The 24,751-nt window shown below is 36.8% G+C and overlaps 1 protein-coding gene across 8 annotated transcripts in view; it reads left to right on the top strand.

Annotated features, from left to right (window-relative positions):
* Positions 1-24,751, top strand: part of CPEB2 (cytoplasmic polyadenylation element binding protein 2) — a 73,711-nt gene that overhangs the window by 45,155 nt on the left and 3,805 nt on the right. For 6 of the 8 annotated variants that reach the window (XM_065914746.1, XM_065914745.1, XM_065914744.1 and 3 more), the window contains 6 exons: positions 10,020-10,190; positions 11,529-11,618; positions 16,914-17,032; positions 17,299-17,413; positions 19,302-19,483; positions 24,586-24,751. The exon at positions 24,586-24,751 is cut by the window's right edge and continues 3,805 nt beyond it. In XM_065914746.1, coding sequence (XP_065770818.1) covers positions 10,020-10,190; positions 11,529-11,618; positions 16,914-17,032; positions 17,299-17,413; positions 19,302-19,483; positions 24,586-24,751 — 843 coding nt within the window. The other 2 variants (XM_065914747.1, XM_065914742.1) reach the window with 2 other exon arrangements.

Here is a 24,751-nt window from a genome sequence, read left to right as displayed (position 1 = left end):
AATGAAATATATTAAAAAAAAAAGAAAGAAAAGCACATACTAAAGGAGTGACTCAACAAGAAGTAGCCTGGCTTTCTTCCTATTTTCTACTCACTTTTTCCTCTTCCTATGCTAGATGTTATAGCAATATCACATTGATAACCTTTTAACTATAAAAGGATTCTTTTTATGGGTTTCATATTTTAGATTTGATCCATCAAAGGAAGTCCATTTATTTATTTAGTCATTTTTCTTTTCTAAAAAAAAATACTCTCATGCACATCAGATCTGTTGATGTGGAATGTGTCACAGTGAGCTGATACAATTTTTGCCAAAAAATAAGACATTGCTGTTTACCAGTGCATGGTGGGTGGACAGTATTATTTTCACAAGCATTTTGACTTTATAGACTAGTTTAAGAATAACTATTTTTCTTCTTTTGTCACCTTTGACTCACCTTTAACCTCAGGCACAGAGTAGCTGTTTTCATTTAAAAGATTTCCCACTTGAGTGCAGTAAAAAGCAAATTACTACTAAAAGTGTATATTTTAATATCTTTAATAATGTCAGTATAAGAACTTTAAATCAAACTGCCTGCAGATATATGAAATATACCTTCAGTTCAGTTCAGTTCAGTCGCTTAGTCTTGTCCAACTCTTTGCAACCCCATGAATCGCAGCACGCCAGGCCTCCCTGTCCATCACCAACTCCTGGAATTTACTCAAACTCGTGTCCATCGAGTCGGTGATGCCATCCAGCCATCTCATCCTCTGTCGTTCCCTTCTCCTCCTGCCCCGAGTCCCTCCCAGCGTCAGGGTCTTTTCCAGTGAGTCAACTCTTTGCATGAGGTGGCCAAAGTATTGGAGTTTCAGCTTCAGCATCAGTCCTTCCAATGAACACCCAGGACTGATCTCCTTTAGGATTTCCTGGTTGGATCTCCTTGCAGTTCAAGGAACTCTCAGGAGTCTTCTCCAACACCACAGTTCAAAAGCATCAATTTTTCGGTGCTCAGCTTTCTTCACAGTCCAACTCTCACATCCACACATGACCACTGGAAAAACCATAGCCTTGACTAGATGGACCTTTGTTAGCAAAGTAATGTCTCTGCTTTTTAATATGCTATCTAGGTTGGTCGTAACTTTCCTTCCAAGGAGTAAGCGTCTTTTAATTTCATGACTGCAGTCACCATCTGCAGTGATTTTGGAGCCCAAAAAAGTAAAGTCTGACACTGCTTCCACTGAAGTGATGGGACCAGATGCCATGATCTTAGTTTTCTGAATGTTGAGCTTTAAGCCAACTTTTTCACTCTCCTCTTTTACTTTCATCAAGAGGCTTTTTAGTTCCTCTTCACTTTCTGCCATAAGGGTGGTGTCATCTGCATATCTGAGGTTATTGATATTTCTCCCAGCAATCTTGATTCCAGCTTATGCTTCTTCCAGCCCTTAGGAATAATCAAAATTTAAATATGCTAAAAGTAGTTAAGAAAAGCAAAGATTTCTTCCCCTGCTTTTCATTTGTATCCTGCCCCTACTCCTATGTATTTCTGTACCCTGGGAGCCATAAAAAGTTCTACTACAGTGCTGCCTGAGGACCAGGATTAGAAAGGAGAAAGACTCTTATGTCTATCATATATATTCAATGTTTATTCCATTCTGAGAGTGAACATACTGGTCTGAGCTTGGAGTAGGTTTGGAGGTTGTGAAAGAAGTGTGAAGTGTAACTTAAGCACTATCTCTCAATCTGAAATACTTCTATTACTGCAGCCTGTCCTTTTAATGCAATAATAGGGACAGGATTAAAATGCTGCTCTACTCCAGTGGAGTAAAAACATACAGAATTATGTTAAATAACAGAAATAAAGAATCTATTTTAGTTAGTGAAACTAAAAACCACAAAGCAATCTTTTCTAGCAGGCAGGCCCAAAGCTTTACTCAGTAGATTTTAGTATATTACATATGAAATGGGAAGATGGGAGAAATACTTTTAAAGGGAGTAAAATTATAGAGCTTTAATTAGAGTGGTTGGATTTATTCATACTGTGTATGTAGCCATTCATATTCCTGTGCCATAATGAGTAAGTTTTAATAATACATTATACTTAAAATATTGCTTAAAAATTGATCCAGGGTTTTCTGTGATTAGATTTAATTTAAACTCATTTGACTCTTTAACAGTCTTGTAAAATAGCCAGAGTAAGTATATACTCCCTGACATTACCACTACCAAATCCTTTCATGATGACATTAAGGCTGACAATTTTCATCTTTGATAAATACTTTTTTCACCTTTTTATTGAATTATAATCTTCCTGCAATACTATTGGAGGAGGAAATGGCAACCCACTCCAGTATTCTTGCCTGGGAAATCCCATGGACAGAAGGAGTCTGGCAGGCTGCATTCCATGGGGTCACAAGAGTTGGACATGACGTAGCAAGTAAGTAACAGCAGCATACAATATGACTAGTTTTAGGTGTGCAGTGTGGTAATTCAGTATTTTATGGAAAATGACCACCACGATAAGTCTAGTAACCATCTGTCACCATCAAAATTATTACAGTATTATTAGCTGTATTTCCTATGCTGTCCATGATCGATAGATCTCTGTGTATACACTGGAAATTTAAACCTCTTTACTCCTTTTCCCTATTTCTATTTCATTTATTCCACCTACCTCCCCTCTGGCAACCTCCAGTTTATTCTTTGTATGTTTCTCTTCTGTTTTGTGTATTTGTGTTGTTTTTCAGATTCCACATATAAGTAAAATCATACAGTATCTTTCTTTGATATATTTCATTTAATGTAGTTAATACCTTCTAGGTCATCTGTGTTATTGCACATTGTAAGATTTCATCTTTTGATGGCTGAGTAATATTCCAACAACATTGCATGAGTTGCCTTTTCTTCACATCCATGCCAACACTTGTTATTTCTTGTCCTTTTGTTATAGCCATTCTGACAGGAGTGAGTTGGCATCTCTTTGTGGTTTTGATTTGCATTTGCCTTTCAGTGAATGATGTTGAGTATCTTTTTGTGTATCTTTTGGCCGTCTGGATGTCATCTCTGAAAAAAGGGCAGTTCAGGTCCTCTGCTTATTTAAAATTTGTTTTGTTGTTGATACTGTGTTGTGTAAGTTCTTTATATGTTCTGGATATTAACCCTTTACTATCATCAGTAGATGTCATCTCCCATCCAGTTGATTGCTTTTTCATCTTATTGATTTCCTTCACTATGCAAAGCTTTTTATCATTTGATGTAGTCCCATTTATTTATTTTTGCTTTTGTTGTCTTTGCCTGAGGAGACATATTCAAAGAAATATATTGCCTAAACTAGAGCCAGAGAGCTTACTGTCTATGTTTTCTTGTAGGAGTTTTAGGTCTTATATTTAAGTCTTTAATCCATTTTGCCTTTTTTTTGTATATGGTGTGAGAAGGTAATCCAGTTTCATTCTTTTCGTGTAGCTATTCCATTTTCCCAGCACTATTTTTTTTTTTTTATTAGTTGGAGGCTAATTACTTCACAACATTTCAGTGGGTTTTGTCATACATTGATACGAATCAGCCATAGAGTTACACGTATTCCCCATCCCAATCCCCCCTCCCACCTCCCTCTCCACCCGATTCCTCTGGGTCTTCCCAGTGCACCAGGCCCGAGCACTTGTCTCATGCATCCCACCTGGGCTGGTGATCTGTTTCACCATAGATAATATACATGCTGTTCTTTTGAAACATCCCACCCTCACCTTCTTCCACAGAGTTCAAAAGTCTGTTCTGTACTTCTGTGTCTCTCTTTCTGTTTTGCATATAGGGCCATCGTTACCATCTTTCTAAATTCCATATATATGTGTTAGTATGCTGTAATGTTCTTTATCTTTCTGGCTTACTTCACTCTGTATAATGGGCTCCAGTTTCATCCATCTCATTAGAAGTGATTCAAATGAATTCTTTTTAATGGCTGAGTAATATTCCATGGTGTATATGTACCACAGCTTCCTTATCCATTCATCTGCTGATGGGCATCTAGGTTGCTTCCATGTCCTGGCTATTATAAACAGCCCAGCACTATTTTTTGAAGAGACTTGTCTTTTCCCCTTGTGTGTTCTCGCCTTCATTGTCATGCAGATTAATTGATCATAAGCATGTTGGTTTATTTCTGAGCTTTGTTTTCTGTTCCATTGATCTATGTGTCCTTTCTTTGTCAGTACCATACTGATTTTTATTATTCTAGCTCTGTTGTATAGTTTAAAATCAAGAAGCCTGAGACCTCAAGCTTTATTCTTCTTTCTTAAGACTGCTTTGGCTATTCAAAGTTTTGCTTTTTTGTTTTTTGGGGGGTTCTATGCAAATTTTAGAATCATTTGTTCTAATCATGTGAAAAATGTTCTTAATAGGGAGTGCATTGAATCTGTAGATTGCTTTGAATAGTATGGAAATTTTAACAATATTACTTCTAATCCATAACAACAGTCTATTTTTCCATTTATTTCTGTCCTCTTCAATTTCTTTAGTTAGCACCTTATAGTTTTTAGAGTATAGGTCTTTCACCTCCTTAGTTAAGTTTGTTCATTGATATTTTATTCTGTTTTATGTGATTATAAATAGGATTATTTTCTTGTTTCCTCTTTCTGATAGTTTATTAGTGTGAACTCAATTTTAAGTCAAATATTGTCTAGCAGTTAGTTTACAAAGACATATAGGGTACTAAGTTTTAACTGACTTTTTAAAAATTAAATATCTTATTCCCTGTGAGAAAAGGACAAACATATTATTGGGACAAAATATTTTTAAGTAATAAGTATAGCTCCTGTCTCAGTTTTTTGGAGAAACATTCCAGATAGTGATTCTATCTAATCCCACAGGTGGTGCTTGAGAGAGATCAATTCCAGACCTATTTTTGTTGTTTTGATAGTTTTTTTTAATCCTTGCATATGAAATAAAATTCATGCCATCACACTCGTGGGTTATTTAACCCAGTGAAGTGGCTGCTAGGATCTTGGAAGAATGGGAGGAATATTCTTTCTTAATAATTAATACTTTGTTTTGCATTTGCTTTAATTTTTAAACCAACAATCAATAAATAAAAGTACAGGATATACATTAAAATCAAAGAACCATGCTTACCTTTAAGCTATAAATTGACTAATTTTGCACAAATATTTTGTTTTCCTCTCCTACCTGTCCCTGCTGTGTTTCTGTGTTGGAAAATGTCTTTATTCTGGGCATCTAGAATAAGGTTACCATCTGGAAAGCCAAGTATAATGATTAATTTGGGGCATATTAGCATAACCGCCAGTGTCAAAGTTAGTAATTGCCCATTACTTCTCCAATTGCACCCATTCGTGCTACACATACACCTGCACACATAAGAGGACCTGATATTGAGGCGTACTGTCAGTAATACAAGCATCTATGTAAGTTTGTCTTTAGTTCCGTCTTCAGTTTAGGATGCTCATAGTAGAGTTTTTATTATTGCTTGTATAGAACAACAGTTTTTATATGGATATAGAGAAGTTCCATGCATTCTCTAATGATTTTTTTAAAATACTTTAAAGTGAGTAATTTGAACCATGATTGTATGGTTATGTGTTAGTCGCTCAGTCATGTCCGACTCTTTGCAACCCCATGGACTATAGCCTGCCAGACTTCTCTGTCCATGGAATTCTCCAGGCAAGAATACTGGAATGGGAAGCCATCTCCTTCTCCAGGGGATCTTCCTGACCCAGGAATCAAACCCCGGTCTCCTGCTTTGCATCTTTACCATCTGAGCCACCTGGGAAGCCCCAAAGAATCATGAAATCATGATTAACATCATAAATGAGGCTCATATTTGTGGTGGCTACAGTTTTTCTAACTACAGAATCTTTACTGATTTCCTGGTTTTGGAGATGGTGTACTTTGAGTCCTGTTACAGGAATATGCATTCTGTTACGTTGCTTTCATCTTGAAAGGAGATCTTGGTGACCTGTTGAATAGGCCTGGCAACATGGAGGCCATCTCACATTCTTTCACTGGCAGTGATTGGCCAACATTCACTGGCAGTGATTGGCCAACATTATATAGTCCTTTTTTTGCTTTCATCTCTTATTGCTTTGGTCTATAATATTTATTGTAACTACCATATTTACTTTTTAAAATTTTATTGTACATTTTAGATATCTTAGTGTAAGCTAATTTGCTTGCATTTGTGTTTGTAAGTAGAGCTTTTCCTAACTTATTTTATAACCCTGATACTAAAACCTGACAAGAATATAAGAAAACTATGTACCAGTATCGCTCATGAAATAGAGGTAGAAATTCTAAAGAAAATATTGATAGACTGAATCCAGAAGTTTTTAGAAATGAAATATGCATCATGATTAAGTGGGATTTATCCCAGAAATATAAGATTGACATTTGAAAATCAGTTACTATAATTCACCACATAAACAGAAGGAATTAGGAATACCATGCATATATGCATGCAATAGAAATACCACAGTTATAGTAAGCATATCTGATAAAATTCAGCAGCTATTCATGATTTAAAAAGCCTCTGAGGAAACTAGAAATAGATGGGGATTTCCTCAGTCTATTAAAAACCATACATTTTGTGTTGATTGATGTCTGCTTTTTCATACTTAGTGTTGGTAATTTTAGTTTTCTTTTTTATTCATTCTTAGAAAGTATTTTTGAAGTACATGGAAGGCATAATTATTTAGTGGTTCTTCTTTTATAGTCATGTTAATTGGGTTACAAGGAACGATAATTGGAAAGATGAAAAGCAGTATTTCTGTTGATGATGTATGTTTAGTTAACTCCTCTTTTAAATGAGTATTTAACTCTAGAGCTTTTATGGCTTCTAGAAGGAAAGTGTTCATGATGTCCCAGCAATAAAGATGATCATGAGTATGGCCAGTATATGACATGGTCCCAGCCTTTTCATTGTATCTTTTGTTCATCTGAACTTTGATTAATAGATTTTAGACATAGATTACACTTAGATCTTTGATAGTTACCATATTAACTGCAGTATTTATTTTAGACAGTATCTATAGTTAAAATTCTATAGTTAGTAATACAGAATAGGGCTTCCCTTGTGGCTCAGCTGGTAAAGAATCTGCCTGCAATGCAGGAGACCTGGGTTCGATCCCTGGGTTGGGAAGATCCCCTGGAGAAGGGAAAGGCTACCCACTCCAGTATTCTGGCCTGGAGAATAATTCATTAGTATATAATGAGTATACTTAAAATATTATAGTTAAGAGAAAAATTTTAAGTCATTTTGGGTCACGTCTCTGATATTGCTTATATAGTGATTTTTTTTATCACCGCATTCAGTATTTCTGTTTAAGTATTGGCATGTCTGAAATAAGTATAAAATTTGGATTTATCATTTTAGCCAAAAACTAAATATTGATGTTGTTTCTCTACCTCATCTTATCCTTCTTAAAATATAGAATTATTCATTTAAAGTCCAACCCTAGAAAGTTGAACTAGTTATTCATAATTAGTATTACTTGTGATGGTTCTTGATGAGGTTCTCTTTAAGGAAAATAGTTTCATTTTGAAGAGCTTTCTTTCTGTTGATCACAAGGAATATTGAAATTTGTTTTTCATGGTCCTTATTCCTGATAGCAAAGGTATTGGGAAAGTTAAATAGTCATAGACTTACTCAGTGAATATGGGTATATTTCAGAACATCTTGTTAAATTGAATTTGAATATGCAGAATAATTTGTTTCCTATACCAAATATGATCTTTCCCCCTATTTTTGATCTTATAAAATTAAAATTCTTATTTCTAATATCTCACTAGTTATAGCTCACAGACATGTCACCCCCTCTTCAGCCCAACAACCCCAGTTCTGTGCAGGCCATCGCATTTCAGATTGTTTGTGTTACATCAGTTGCATCGTTATGTACCATACTTTTCCAGATGATAACACATTAATGACACTTTATGTTGAATATTTATAATTTGTATATACTAAGACATACACAGATTATATGCATTTTCTCCTCATTTAAAAAAATCCTTTATTCCATCTTGGGGAAAAATAAACCTTGCCTATATCCTTATTTTCTTTTTCTTTCTGTAATAAACTTCTTTGATGTCTGTACTTCACAAAACTCTACCTGCAACTTTACTAATGCTACTACATTCAAAGATCATGCATGTCTTCAAATTGTCATTTTTTTCAAATCATTATCATAACATCTCACATAGTTTCTTCATTGTTTTTTTTTTATTCTTTCATTTCTCCCTTGTAAGTTTCCTGAGGTGCTCTCCTTATCGTTTCTCACTGGGGTTCTTATCAGTGATGTTATAAAGAACATTAAGCTCTCACCAGTTTACTGGTGAGTTGACCCCAGATTACTTTCTCAGAAATGTGACTCTTCTTCTTTCTCCACATTTCTGAACATCTCAGATATTGAAGCTTCTGAACTTTCACATGTCTAGGACACATTTCCGTTTCCTGTCGCAGTTTCAGGTCTTTACTGTCCTTGTATTTATTTAGTTAATGATTTTTACCATTCATATTCTAAAACCTTTTGATTCCTCCTTTCTATTCTTTTGTTTCTGTTTCATTTCCCATCTACTTTTCACTGCTTTAGGTACCTCCAACTTTCCATCCTTCCTGAATTTTTGAAGGACTTCTGATTGGCTCATTTCTCACTACATTAACCGTATTTGTCAAGAGGAGTCTTCCTAAAATATAGGAAAAGTTTTTACCTTGCTTGAATGCCTGTATTCAGATGTTTTTTGTTTGTTCCTTTTTGTTTTGTTACTGACTAAATAAAATATGTCCTTTAGCCTGGCATTCAAGGCTAAGTGTTCTGTCTAGCCCAAGGTGCTTTTCTAGCTTTTATTTTCCTTTTTTCCAACATGTTTCAACCAACATGACTCATTTCTTAAATAAATTCATTTTTCCCTTCTCTCTCTTATGTTTCTCCTTCCACTTGAAAAATTTATTCAAAACCATTTTCTTACAAATATTCTACTAGCCTGAAGTGAAGTTGCTCAGTCGTGTCCGACTCTATGCAACCCCATGGACTGTAGCCTACCAGGCTCCTCTGTCCGTGGGATTTTCCAGGCAAGAGTACTGGAATGCATTGCCATTTCCTTCTCCACAGGATCTTCCCAACCCAGGGACTGAACACCGGTCTCCTGCATCGCAGACAGATGCTTTACCATCTGAGCCACCAGGGAAGCCCCCCATTCTACTAGCCTACCTTCTGTTAACTCCCTAAGTACTACTATTTTCCCCTTTTACCACAACTACTGTCCAGTTTCACTTGGGGATTTAAGAAATTGCCTGTTGATTAGCCAGTTACTCCCTTCCTCCAGCACACTTCCTCTGAAGCACTTTAGAGACTGTTTTACTAGGTCATCTTATTTACTTATTTATTGTGAACCCCACGGAATCCAGCATCAGGAATGCTGCAGAGGATTATATATTCTGTTCCTGTACAAGGGTGTGTCCTGAAGGGTGGGCTCAGGTGGGGACCGAAGCCCTGGAGGGGAGCGTCCCCTGTTGTGCCCATGTGCAGAATCTCTGTCCACCCTGTCATGTAGCTGACACACATGCAATGCATCAAGATCTTATATGCAAGTACAGCTTGGGACTTTCATCCTTCATTACTATCATCTGAAGTGTTTTTTTTGTTTGTTTGTTTTCTTATCTGTTTAGTCTGTGTCGTTTCTTTCTGCCACCAATTTCTAAAAGGTTTCTCCTGTTACATATCCAGTCTAACCATCCCCATACAGCAGATTCTTGCCATTTTCCATTAAAAAATCAAAGTGATCTACTGTTTGTTCATGACATAATTGTTGTCATATGACCATGTTTATTTCTAAGTCATCCCTCAGACAATGTCTCTCGAATTCAAGTAATTGAACTTTTAAGGTATCTGAATGTTCCTTAATTTTTGATACCTATGTCACTTTCATTTTTTATTTTTCCACTTTCATTTTTAAGCTTTTAATTTATTGTTGCTCTTTTTATTCCTGACTTTTATCACTTTCTTAGATCTGAGATTCAGGTTATATTTGTTCTTATATTTTAGGTCGTTCTTCCCTCTTTCCAATAGATGATGGCTTGCTGGATGATGGGCATAATGATCAAGTTGGTGTTTTAAATTCACCCACATGTTATTCAGCTCATCAGAATGGAGAGCGAATAGAACGTTTCTCTCGAAAAGTTTTTGTTGGTGGTCTTCCTCCAGACATTGATGAAGGTAAAATGATGACTTGTGATACTAAGAAAAAAACCCTAAAATATAGTGTGAATGGGGATATAAGTTTGTTTCTTTACTTTGTATCTATTACCTATTGTTACTATATTTTTTATAAATCGGATTTTCATTTAGTTCATATCTGTTATTTTTTTAAATATAGAACATATTTAAATACATTAAACTTTGTTTTATATATTTATTTAAAAATTTTTAAAACTTTTTGTATGACCATAATACATATGACCAAACTTTTTGTATGTAACATAACCATACATAAAAAACTTTCCATATGACTGTAATGCATGTGCGCATGTGTGCGCACACACACACACACACACCACATACACTGAATTAAAGGTAACCAACCATGAAACTTTAATGTATAAGAATCAAAAATTCAACTTAAGTGTAAATGTACTTTTAGAAACAGATGAGACTATACAACCTAAACAAGGAATGGAAACAGACATAAACAGAAAATTCAGATTTTATAAAGAATAATAAGTATATGTAAAAATTATCCTGTGTTATAATAACTAAAGAAAGATAATTCAAGATAAATTTAAAATAACTGAAACTAATACTTGTGAGACTGTGGGAAATCTGCCACTCTTGTTTACAGTGTAATAATAGAGAAAATATTACTACATTTGGGGAATTTTTTTCAGTTATAATTCAAATGTCCACAAACTTATTCTGTACATTAACCTATACCAAAAAGCTTCCATGTGATAAATAAGCTTGAATGTGTCATTGAATTTGACCAGTACGTCTTTCAGTGAAACTACCAGGCATGTATCAGACCCTAGAATATTTTAGAAATATTATAGCTTTATGTGTCTTGTTCAGCAGACCTTTTTCTTCCTACAATATGTTACTTTATCAAGCAGTAATGTATCTCTTTATGGATCTTTAATTTGATATAATGTCAGCATATTTTTCAAGTCAGTGATATTTATGATTGCTATACTGTCAATCCCTTAGTGTCCATACGTTATTATATAATATTTTAGAAGTCATGCTGAATTGATTATTCTAACCAATGTGCTGCTTAAAAACTACTTTGACTAAATAGATTAAAGTTTATGTATCATTTTAATGAGGATATTAGACATTTTTTCTAGTATCTATATTTTGGGGCTTATATTTATATTATCTTTGGCTATTTGGTACTTTAAACTTAAATCTTAATATGTTTCTAGTATTTATATTATGTTTTATCTTAGGCTATTTGGTACTTTAAAATATTAAATCTTTTAAAATAACATAAAATACAGGATTTTTTTAGAATGAATCATTAAAATTAATTCCTAATGCATGTTATTGTACTTTCTTAAGATGAAATAACTGCTAGCTTCAGAAGATTTGGACCTTTGGTCGTAGATTGGCCTCATAAAGCAGAAAGCAAGTCCTATTTTCCACCAAAAGGTAAGAGGTTTTTTTTGTTACTGTTTGCTAGGGAATAAGTTAAATGAGAGCTGAAGAAACAATTTGTCTTCCCTAGTAGCTCAGACAGTAAAGAATCTGCCTGCAATGCAGGAGACCTAGGTTCAATCCCTGAGTCGGGAAGACCCTTTCCCTTTCACAAAGAAATAGTATCAGTTACTCTCTGTTTTCTTTTAGAATTGAATATGAGTACATCTTTGTATAAAAACTAATAGAGTAATTTGTAGAGGTCGGTAACAATGTATCGAGTGAGGCAGAATGTTTCTGAAAACTATTTCATTTTCACTTCAAGCCAGTCAAGAATCATCAGAGACTTGCTATGCCTTCTCTATAATGATTTGATAGTGATTTCAAAGGCTTGTATCAACAAATATTTGAGTCTTTTTTCTGCCTAAGGTATACTTCTCAGTAGCTTGGGCACAGACATTTTAAAAAATTTCTCTGCTCAGTGAAATTAAGAAGTGTGTCAATTCAGTCGTTCAGTCATGTCTGACTCTTTGCGACCCCATGAACTGTAGCACGCCAGGCCTCCCTGTCCATCACCAACTCCCGGAGTCCACCCAAACCCATGTCCATCAAGTCGATGATGCCATCCAACCATCTCATCCTCTGTTGTCCCCTTCTCCTCCTGCCTTCAATCTTTCCCAGCATCAGGGTCTTTTCAGATGAGTCAGCTCTTCACATGAGGTGGCCAAAGTATTGGAGTTTCAGCTGGAAACATCAGTCCTCCTAATGAACACCCAGGACTGATCTCCTTCAGGATTGCCTGGTTGGATCTCCTTGCAGTCCAAGGGACTCAAGAGTCTTCTCCAACACCACAGTTCAAAAGCTCGAGTTCTTCGGTGCTCAGCTTTCTTTATAGTCCAACTCTCACATCCATACATGACCACTGGAAAAACCATAGCCTTGACTAGATGGACCTTTTTTGGCAAAGTAATGTCTCTGCTTTTTTAATATGCTATCTAGGTTGGTCAAAACTTTTCTTCCAAGGAGTAAGCGTCTTTTACTTTCATGGCTGCAATTACCATCTGCAGTGATTTTGGAGCCCCAAAAATAAAGTCAGCCACTGTTTCCACTGTTTCTCCATCTGTTTGCCATGAAGTGATGGGACCGGATGCCATGCTCTTAGTTTTCTGAATGTTGAGATTTAACCCAACTTTTTCACCCTCCTCTTTCACTTTCATCAAGAGGCTCTTTAGTTTTTCTTCACTTTCTGCCATCAGGGTGGTGTCATCTGCATATCTGAGGTTGTTAAATGTATGAAGTGAGAATAAAATATAAACCCATGAATATTTTAAGTATTGCAAGATGTCCTTAAGTGTTCCAGAGATAACAAGAGATCAGTATATACTCTGTTGGTAAATTTAGATAGAGAAGAAAATAAATGGTCAGGAAAAACTCAGTTACATAAAGAGATAAGGTGTGCAGAGTTACATAGTGCTAGGGTACTGCGGTGACTGATCCAGAGAAGAGGCATCACAAATGGAGTTAACATTCCTTTGAGCAAAGTGATGCCACCATCAGTGGGCAGAGGACGAATCACCTGCCTAGAGTGAGCAGGGGGAGAGAATTTAGCCTGAATCCAGCCAGTCATGGCAGATCCTCATAGGTGAATAAAAGAAAGGGGGTCACTGAAAGACTTTACTTTGAATATCATTCAAATGTAATTTTAGAATTGAAAAAGTACACCATTTTTCTCATGGCTGAGTGGATTTTTCAAGCCTGGGAAAAGATTCCAGTAGATCTGTTGAATAAGCTGATTTTGACTTTGGGTAAGGAAACACGCCAGAGTTATTGGCATCCAAAAACCAGCTCAGGGTTTCTGGTGATTAATTGTTCAGGCCATCTCTGAGATGACTTTTATCATTGAAAATTACAGAACTCCCATGAGTGGTTGATGTCGTTTTTTAGAGAAATGGAATAATGCAGTGATTTTTATGTATGTGATTTATATATATATATACACACCCTAAACTCCGGGAGTTAGTGATGGACAGGAAGGCCTGGCATGCTGCAGTCTATGGGGTCGCAAAGAATTGGACACGACTGAGCGACTGAACTGAACTGAACCTTTAAATCTTACGGAATCCTTGATAATATACATGTTTCAATGCTATTCTCTCAGAAACAGATTGCCAGTCCAGTCCAGGTTGGATGCGTGAGACAAGTGCTCGGGGCTGGTGCACTGGGTTGACCCAGAGGGATGGGATGGGGAGGGAGGTGGGAGGGGGTATCGGAATGGGGAACACATGTAAATCCATGGCTGATTCATGTCAATGTATGACAAAAACCACTACAATACTGTAAGATAATTAGCCTTCAACTAATAAAAATAAATGAAAAAAATAAAATAAAATTCAAGAGATTACCAGGAAAAAAAGGGAAAAAAAAATCTTATGGAATCCTTTGAGCCTGGATTTCAGGCAGCTTTTAGAATCTACTTCTAGCTATGGACCTCTCTCCATGTACTCTAAATTTTCACATGATTTTGGACTTTGCTGGACCGGGAGGTCTTGCATCCTTGGTTTAGAGAGAAAGCTAGCTTCGTATTGATGTAGATGTTCCTTTCTTAGCTTGGTTTTAATCTGTTGTTCACAGTGTTAACGATCTTGTCTTTTATAGTTTATTTTACCAAATGTTCAATAAAAATGCCTGTTAGTTCTGGATGTTTCTGCCTGAATTACCATCATCCTTTGTCTGGACTATGTCAGACCTATGACTTAGTCTGTCCACATCTCTGGATATCCCCAGTGTTTCTCCCACAACACAGCTAGAGTTATATCTATTAATGTCAGAACCTATTAATATCAAATTTTTCCAGTAATCTGTCAGACTGTGTCTTTACTCACCTTTGTATCCTCAGTAATTCATGGATTGAAAGTTGCCTAATAAGGAATATAAACAACTATAAATACTATAGGATGGTTTATCCTTTGATCTGAAGTAGGTAGAAGAAAGCTTCACTGTGAAAATTTGAACTAAATCTAAAGGAGACAATGCAATTTATATAGATTAAAAAGTTGTTCAGTAGAGTTACAGGCAGGAATTGAAGTACAAGTTTAGAAAGGTACTGGAATTAGTTTCTGTCAAGACACATATACATTTTCTGCATGGACTTCTTGTTCAGATAAAGGGGTGGATTTAAGCCTAGTGAGATAGGTTGGCACTGATTTCATGAAACAGAAAAGCTGTTGTCATTGTTGCTACCGCAGTTATTGTAGTTTTGTGATAGTTGTTATTTTCTCAAAATGAAAATAAGAAGAAAAAAAATCAGCAGTGGCAAATCATAGTATTTTGGTACAGTTATAGTTGATTGTACCCATTGCCAAAGACCAGTGTTCCTAAACCTTGCATGTTCATGCATTTTTGTCATTGCTGGAATTCATCATTCCGTGGTTTGGTAAACACTGGTGTAGAAACATCCAGTTGATGAAGTTGCCTTGTAATTGAGGTAGTGACTTGAGCCCTTGAATGCTGAACCACACTTATACACACCTGTCCTTTGAAGTGAATAAGGTTCACCTTGTGTAAACGTTGTTTGCCAAGTCATGGGGGACTGTTTGCAACTTCATGGATTGAATGTAAACATTAGTTTGCACTAATAAATCCTAAAGAGCATGTTAGGTGGTATTTTTGGCCAGACTATTTTAATATTTAGTGGCTTGCCTTAGCTAGATCAAAATTTACCTGCTATATTGCTTAATTAATTTTTGTGATACAAATGTTTCTTTCCTAATAATTTCCTAAAAATTATTTCACAATTTAAAATATTAATATAAAAACTAGCATCATAAAACATAACATTAAAATTTAATTTAAAATTCTATTTTAGTAAATTGATCTTATACCCCTCCATTATTACAAAACAGTTATAGCTCTCAGAACCATAGCTTGTATCAAAAGTAATGCTTCACATATAGAAAGCCAGTCTTTATTTTGTCATTTTTTCAAGCCTACTTAAGTTATTTCTAGCAATTATAAAAGTCTAAGATATGATCTTAGATAATCTTGCATAATCATACATATGGAAGTTTCTATTTGTGTAGAAATAAAAATGGTTTGATTGCTTATTTGTGCAATCAGATATAGTAATTTTATTAAAATGAAGTATTTCTTTTGTGTATCATTTCAGATCTTTGTGGCACTAAAAGTGATTATTAGCAATAAGCTGTGTTTTTTTGACTTCTAGTAAGACATGACCTCACTCTTCCTGTTGTTTAATGGAACAGACATGGATGGCCTGTTTGATGGCATTTTCATACTGGGGCTAGATTTCATTGCTCTAAATTTGTTTGCATAGAAATCTTGTCAAGGGAAAGGGGCCACTTACAGTTATCTGCTACTGGGAATAATCACATAATAGTAAACTTGTAAATTTTGATGCCTTCTTTTTATAATGAAGTCTGTTCTGCCTGCTGGATACATAATATTTGATTAAAGATTGACAACTGGTTGTCACAAGGAAAGGAGGAAGGGCATATTTCCAAAAAAGCATAGGAATCCAAGCAAGAACTTGACTGCAGAGTGCAAACCCAGTCTCCAGACTGTTTGGAAAAAGTGTTCTGCTGCTCAGCCACTTTGAGACTTGATTTAAAAGTCTGACCCATCTGAAGGAATCTGTTTCATTCCAGCCTCCCTAAGGGAGTTTTCTTAGTATCATGTGGAAGTGGTCAGGTTGACTGTGGAATTTTCCTGTACTTACAGGAATTCCAGGGCCTTTCCACATGTGCTCCTTCCACCTGCCCAGAAGTATGCTCTAGAACTTGTCTTTCCCTGAGGGCACATGAAAATTGTAGCTTCTGCTGGGCTCAACTGGTTAATCCAGCCAAATTCTTTAAGGAGACGGTATTATGGGAGACCTTAGAGCAGATCTAGGTTTGAAATTAATCAGCCAAACTACTTGCTTATGTGACTGACTTTGGGCAAGTAATTCAACGACTTGACACCTCAGGGTTTGTTTTGTTTTTGTTTTTCTTTTTTTCTGTAAATTGGGAATAATGTTTGATAGATTTTACCCTGAGAATCAAATATTTATGTGAAGCTCTTAGTACAGTATCAGATACTAAATGCTCTATACAAAATAGTTAATTTACTGAGTATTTGTATTGTGTATATTCCATAGGATGTTGTGTTCTCCAGGAGAAACATGACGATTGTAGTCCTATTTGATAGCTCATTTTTTATCTACTTCAAAGGCATGTGTTTTCTAAACAGTACTGAAGTTTGGGATGAAATCACTGACCTTGACTTACTGCCTCATTTTCATGGCTGTTACAGGCTATGCATTCCTTCTCTTTCAAGAAGAGAGCTCTGTTCAGGCACTGATTGATGCTTGTATTGAAGAGGATGGAAAACTCTATCTGTGTGTTTCCAGCCCAACCATCAAGGACAAACCTGTAAGTAAATGCTACTCGAACTTGAAGCTACAGATGAAAGTTTTCCAAAAACTGTTTTGAAATGATTATTAGTGAAAAAACTACTGTGTTAAGAGCTCAGTTTTTAAAGTTTCATATAACTTACAGTATCTAGATTAAAATATTAACAATTTGTTTCCAAAACCATCTATCCAAAATTCTGAATTATGAAAGCCCCACAATTGGCAGAAAGCTCATCAGCTATTAAAGAAGCGAGACCTAAGGCCGTGATGTCATCTTCTTCACAGGTTCAGATCCGTCCTTGGAATTTGAGTGACAGTGATTTTGTGATGGATGGTTCTCAGCCTTTGGATCCTCGAAAAACAATTTTTGTTGGAGGTGTTCCTAGGCCATTACGGGCTGGTGAGTAGAATGTTAACAAATTTTGTTTCTTTACAAAAATCATTTAAATATGAATTAATTCATTAAACACTGGGCACCTAGTGTGTACTTGTCACCACTGGATCAGCGAAGGGCAGCTTCTCCGCCAACAGCTGCTGCTACAGGAGTGAGACCAGTTCTAAACACTGCTCTTGAGACCATTAAGGAACTGGAGAATAGTACAACCATCTATCAATATGTATAGCTAACTCCAGATAGACTCTATAAGGAGAATCCACTCAGGCCCTTAAGTCCGCTTAAATGTAACTCTCCAAGATGTGAGAATTTGGGGTCTGTTTATTTGATGCAGGTTGATTCTGATGTCTGAAAGACACTTTAGATAATTGAATGATAAACTTCTGTTCATTGGGCATCAGAATCCAGAGATCTACCAGAAGATGTCATATGGTACATAATTATAGACATAAATGCCCACGGTACAAGCAGGTTTTATGATGCTGTGCACCCTTGTGAAGTGTGTTAGCTCCTTGCATCACTGAGAACACCCTCTTCCAGCATGGGAGGTGCATGTTAAAGGACTGTTCACACGTGTAGATACTTGCAGGTATACCTACTACAAAGAAGCACTGCAGGAAACAGAAGGGCATAAAGCAAGGAAATGGGATGTAGCCTAATATTTTCAAAATACTTGTATTTAAGCTGACATATGAAGATCGAACAGAAGGAGATTGTGTGGAGTATGTTTCAGACAAAGGGGTCAGCATACTCAAAGATGTTTGGTGGAGGGAGGCCGAGTGCATCAGAGGGACTGAGGGGAGCCCAGAGTCACCACCTGCGGTATAAGGAATGAAGGGAGAGACAGAAGACACTGAAAAAGTAAAAGCAGTCCGATCATAAAAAGTCTAACAGCTAATTTGATATTTATCCTCAGAGTAGTGGGAAACGAATGAAGGGTTTTTAAATAAAGGTGAGAGACATATCATATTTGCGTTTTTGAAAGACTAGTTTAGCTGATGACTTGTGGAGGGGAGAGTCGAGTTGAGAGTAGATATAGGTGGACCAATTCAGGAGCCTGTTATTACAGTCCAGGAGACGGTTAGCAGTGGCTTGGATTAGTGGTGGTGGTGGTAGAGGAGCCAAGTGAACAAGTGTTACAGGTATTTATGAGGTAGACACAAAGGCTCAATCTGTTTTCAGTCTTAAGCTACTAGGTGGACAGTGGTACCATTACCGAGAAGATCAGAACACTGGAGTAGGTTGGAAGAAGATTGTGGTTTTGAAGACTAGTTTGTGCCTCCATTAAGAGTTCCAAAGAAGAAATTTCAGTTAAGCCATTGGTATCTGCTATATCTTCAAGAGAATCACTCTTGGTGCTGTTTCGAAAATAAACTGGGGAGTGGGAGGAGCACGGATCAGAAACGAAGTGATAAAGCTATTGCCATGATCTGATAAAAAAATAATGATACCTTGAAACAGGATCTTAGTCATGGAGGGAGAATGGTTGGATTCTAGATATGTCTGAAAATCAAGTTCATGGGATTGCATGCACCGTGGGAAACAGAAAAAAACAAGAGGGATGAAACCAAGCTTCTTGAGTTTGCAACTTCATCTTTTCCGTCACTTACTGAGTCAGTGAAAACACACTGGGGCGTGCTTAGACAGCGAAGGGTCAAGAGCACCGTCTAGAACACAGTGTGTGCTCCAGTGTCTGCTAAATGTCAGTGTGACTGGTCCAGTGGACAGCTGAGTGTTCCACCTCTGTGGTGAGAGCAGATGGGCCCTAGTGTACAAGACAGAGGACTGGATCTAGAAGAGAGCATTATCCTATTGACTTTCACTTAAAAACATGCTTTAACTGTTGATTCACTGTGTTCTCTCCATTTGATGTGCACTTCTTTTTGTTTTCCAGTGGAGCTTGCTATGATCATGGACCGGCTGTATGGTGGCGTGTGTTATGCAGGGATTGATACAGATCCAGAGCTGAAATATCCGAAAGGTGCTGGTCGAGTTGCTTTCTCCAATCAACAGAGCTACATTGCTGCCATCAGTGCTCGGTTCGTTCAGCTTCAGCACGGTGATATTGATAAACGCGTAAGTTGCATATTGGAAAATCATTCAAGTCCTGTAATAAACTGCTGATCCAAAGCTTACTAGGCTTCCCTGGTAACTTAGATGGTAAAGCATCTGCCTGCAGTGCAGGAGACCTGGGTTCAATCCCTGGGTCAGGAAGATCACATGGAGAAGGGAATGGCAACCCACTCCAGTATTCTTGCCTGGAGATTTCCATGGACAGAGGAGCCTGGCAACTACAGTTCATAGGGTCACAAAGAGTCGGACACAACTAAGTGACCAACACTTGCACTTTCACACTTTCCAAAGCTTGCTCTCCTACGGAGTTAATAATGCAATTCAAAAACTGAGTGCTTATTTTTATACTCCTTTTAGCTGTTAAAGAGTATTATATCAAAAGAAAGATCCCTGAATTGTGAAATTCTTGACCAGACATTAAACTTTAGGTATGATACACAGAATTTAAATATCATTTTAAAGCTATTTCAGAAAATATATCAGCCAACAGGTGTCTTAATATCTTTCTAACTGTGGAGGCAGAGCTTGCACTCTGGGGCCAGGCTCCCTGGGATCCCATTTCCACCCTGTGCCCAGTAACCCTGGGCAAATGAACCTTCTTCACACCTCTTATTCTTCACGCACAAGATGGAAAACAATAATAGTATCTCTTTCACAGTTATTTTGAGGAATAAATGAAGTCACATCTGTAGAAGCACTCAGAACAGAGATAGGCACTAGTGTTAGATGTTACTTACTTTTCATTTTGCATAAAATCTAAAGTAAAACCCATTGTGTGTATTTTCCTAAATATATGCAATAACAAATATAAATATCTAAATAAGCCAAGTATACAAATAAACTAAATACACAGATGATTGCTCTAAACTTTAAAACATTTACTCTCTAGTAGCACTGCTAGGTCATCATAGTAAAAATTTTCAGGAAGTCCTGTGGATTATAAATGAAAGCCCCCCTACTGAATAATTTCTAATACTTATTACCAACCATTTAAAATAGGAAAAAGAAGTGAATAAAACTCAATTGATTATTTTCAAATCTATTTCATCCTATAAAATTGTGGGTACTTCCTGAATAATCATGCTTACATTTGTAGTACAGATGAGATACACTAAAAACATGAGGTAAATTAACTTTCTTATATCCATTTTAGTAGATATAACTTGAGTGGGTTCTTGTTTTCCCAGTGTAAGTTTCTTGAAGCTTATTCTCTGGGGCTGTTTGCAAATTAAAATACTATTTTAGGGGCAGAGGAGCTGGTTAATTAATACCTGTTGACTAGACCATAGAAGCTAGGAGTAGTCACAATTTAATTATGAAACCATGCCATGTAGGAGCAAAGTACAGCATCAGTTTAGTTCACATATACAAAGTGGCATGCTTGTTGCCATTGTTACTTAAAATATTGCCCCCAAAAAAGAAAGAAAAAAAATAAGTATCTAAGAAACGGAGCTCTGCTTTTATCCAGACATGCTGTGAAAATTTTTTTTAACTGATTTGAACCTAGAGTCTCTCTCATCCATTGGTTTTCAACCTCCACTGCACAGTAAAGTTGCCTGGGAATGAGGACAGCCTCGACATCTGGGTCCCAGCCCGCGGAGGTTCTGTGGTAACTGTCTGGGATGCACCCAGGGCAGGAGTGATGTGTAAAGCCTCTGGGTGATTCTAAGGCTCAGCTGTGCTTTATGCCACTCATCTAGTCAACTGTGCTTTAGACCACCAAGCTAGTCTCAGCTGATCTCACTTGCTTTTTCAGACAAGTGAGAGGGTTTAATATACAGAAGCAGAGGAAAACAATTATTGTACTATCATACCTCATACCTTTTTGTTTCCAAAATGATGGTGGAGGACAAAATTATTTAGGGCAGAGTATTGATTCTTAAAGAGAAACCTCGATGCAAAGCAAGTGAATTGAGAAACACTTCTTAAAAAGGCCTTGAACTCCTGAGAGAAATGTTTGCTTTTTAAAGATATGTGCTACTAAGGTATTGATATGCCTTCAACTTTATTGGAAAGAATTTGAGCCTTAAATATTTTATAAGTCATTATACAAAAAAGTTAAATTACTAATCTTTATACCCTTCATCTCACTAATTGAACCATAAAAGCAGATTATATTTAAATTTATCTGAAATGCAAAGATAGTATATTTATTTGGAGGGAATTAAAATTATTTATTCAATGCGTTTTTTAGGCTCATGAGTACTTTGAAATTTAGTTTCATTTTCCCAATAGCTGTGAAGAACAGTCACCACAAATGTATAAATCATTTTTATTTATTATTTTTTATTCAATGGGTAGTATAATTCAGTCTGACTTCTGGTAGCTACTGAAATGAATTGTGTTATACTTCAGATTGGCTAATTATTAGTTATTTTGTTAGTTATGAATCCAGGTGATGGTGTGTCACAGTTCCTCTGTAGTGGAAAAGGGAAGACATTCTAATAAAAATTAAGAAGCATGAAGAATCATTGAAACTCCCTTTCACACATTCAAACATTGAGATTATGAATCACAAATAGATTTTGATTGTATTCTAAAATCATAGATTTGAAATCCATTTTTTCATCTTTGTAGGTTTTAAATTAAGTAGATTTGTTGTTTGTCATTCACTCACGGAGTCTTAATCCAATTCGTTGTGACCCCATGGACTGTAGCTCGCCAGATTAGCTGTATAAAATAATATCTAGAATTTAAAAATACAGATAATTGAAATCATTGTTTTACATTGTCACCCAGTATTTTATGAAGTATTATGAAAATTAAATAAACAGCAGAGACACTGTGCTTAAAATCTTATGGTGATAAAGGGAAGACAAAAAAAGAAAAACACAAGAGAGAAACCCAGAAAAAATATTTTAAGTGTGTATCTACGAAGACATTTATGTAGTTTCAGCTTTGTGTTATATGTGCCGCCAGATAGTACTGAACATTGAGCAAGTGCAGGTGGTCCTTTTGCTCACAGTTTATCCTACAGTGAAGTGAGACCCAGCAGTTCTCATAATGCCTTGATCTATTCTTTGGTTACAGTAATGCACTTCCTTAGTTATAGTTGTAAGGAGGTAATGAGTCAAAAATAATAGCCTGCCAATCAACATAGAATCTGTAAAGGAAAAAGGTAGGAGACGAAGATGGAGCATACAAATTTTAGAATTTGTGTCAAAGATCATTTTAAAAATCAAAAGCCAATGGAAAGAAAGAAAGATTAAAAACCCTTAACTGGCAAAGAGGACTTATAAGTTAGTTTTAAAAAAGAAAACACCAGCAGGAAAATATGCAAAAAATATAGACAGTTCAGGAAAGCAAAATGTCCAATATATATAAAATATTCAGTCTAGTGGCTCAAACGGTGAAGAATCTGCCTGCAGTGCAGGAGACCTGGGTTCAATCCCTGGGTTGGGAGGATCCCCTGGAGAAGGGAATGGCAACCCGCTCCAGTATTCTTGCCTGGAGAATTCCATGGACTGGTGGCCCACAGTTCATGGGGTCACAAAGACTGGACATGACTGAACAACTTTCACTTTTTTTTTCATGTTTTTCCTAACCCTAACTGTGAAATACTAGGTTGACCAAAAAGTTTCTTTGGGTTTTTCATAAGATCGTACTGAAAATGTACTTTTTGACCAACACAATACAAATACAAACAAAAATGTTATTTCATTACTTTCCTATCAAATGTTTTGCAGTTCTTTTCATCTGTCAACTAGGTGGTTTCCAGTTTGTTGTTATTGTTTTTGTTCAAAATAATGCTGGAAAAAATACCCTTATATATTTATTTTCTATACACATGCAAGTATTTCAGTAGAATGCACTCAAAATAGAAATAATCAGGTCATTATTTTTTTATCTTGGGCAAACCAAGCCATTTAAACACTCAATTTTCTCTCCTCTCAGGAAATGCAAAGATCTTAGACTGCCTGGCACTATTCAGTCAGATAAAAGCAGTAACCTGTCATTCATAACATTCTCACAAGCCAGAAAGTAAGGCCATTGCAGCTAATAGTGGCCAGTGCTAATTTACACAGTATTTACCAGGTACCAAGCACTGTCTTACGTGCTTTTGCTTGCATCATCTAATCCTCACAACTCTCGGAAGCAGGGTCTAGTGCCTTTCTCATCTCACAGGTACGGAAACTGAGGTCAAGAGGTTTAGCATCAAGAGCTGACTTAAGTCTGAGACCTTCTCCTGAGTCACGCTTTCACAGTGAGACTTTGACTTCTGTCTTACTAGTTCTCAGAAGTCTGGACACGCCCTTCATAGAATCATCCACAGCTCTGGTTTGTTGGCACCAGTTATTTTTGAGCAGGGCAGCCTCTCACCTGCAGGAGAGCCAGGACCAGGGGCTGTTACGGTTTTCCATCCCACCTGTGGGGCTGGGAAGAGAGAACAAAGGTGCAAGTGCATTTGTCTTCCATGCTCTGCTCATTTTGACTCACAGTTACCCTCATCTCTGAAAAGATCAACATACAGGTGTTTTAAAGATGTCAACTTCAAGAAAGGTGAGGGTGGAATGTTTTGTGAATCAATTCGGATTTTATAGTTTTTATAAATTATTTTTTGTCTTTGGGGAGTAAGGTTATGTAAATAGTATGCAGTTAATAGTTCTCAGAAGAAATATATCAAAATACAATAAAATTACCACACTAAGTGCTTATGGAGTCACATGGTCAATTATGAACCTAAGACGTATAAAAAGATTACTACAAGAACAAAATGATGTACTTTGTTTAACTATAAGGTGGTGAAGCTGGGCTTCCCTCGTAATTCAGTTGGTAAAAACTCTTCCTGCAGTGCAGGAGACCTGGGTTCGATTCCTGGGTCAGGAAGATACTCTGGAGAAGGAAATGGCAACCTACTCCAGTATTCTTGCCTGGAGAATCCCGTGGACAGAGGAGCCTGGCGGAGTGCAGTCTATGGGATCTCAAGAGTCAGTCACGACTTTGCGATTAAACCACCATGGGAAGCTGTCACCCTAGGAAACTGCCTCCTCCTTTCAGCACTGAGTGCCGCTCCATCTCTCTAGAACGCTGCATGAGCCTCTGAAATCAGTGCTACAGTGGCGTCTGAAGCAGACTTGACGGGACTCGTCTTCCCTCTTTTCCAGGTGGAGGTGAAGCCATATGTGCTGGATGACCAGATGTGTGACGAGTGCCAGGGCGCGCGCTGTGGTGGGAAGTTTGCTCCCTTTTTCTGTGCCAATGTCACTTGCCTGCAGTATTACTGCGAGTTTTGTTGGGCAAATATCCACTCCCGTGCAGGACGTGAGTTCC

Source organism: Muntiacus reevesi, chromosome 22, assembly GCF_963930625.1.
Source record: "Muntiacus reevesi chromosome 22, mMunRee1.1, whole genome shotgun sequence".
NCBI lineage: Eukaryota > Metazoa > Chordata > Mammalia > Artiodactyla > Cervidae > Muntiacus > Muntiacus reevesi.
Note: the sequence above shows the minus strand (reverse complement) of the source record. Positions and strands in the feature narration are given on the sequence as shown.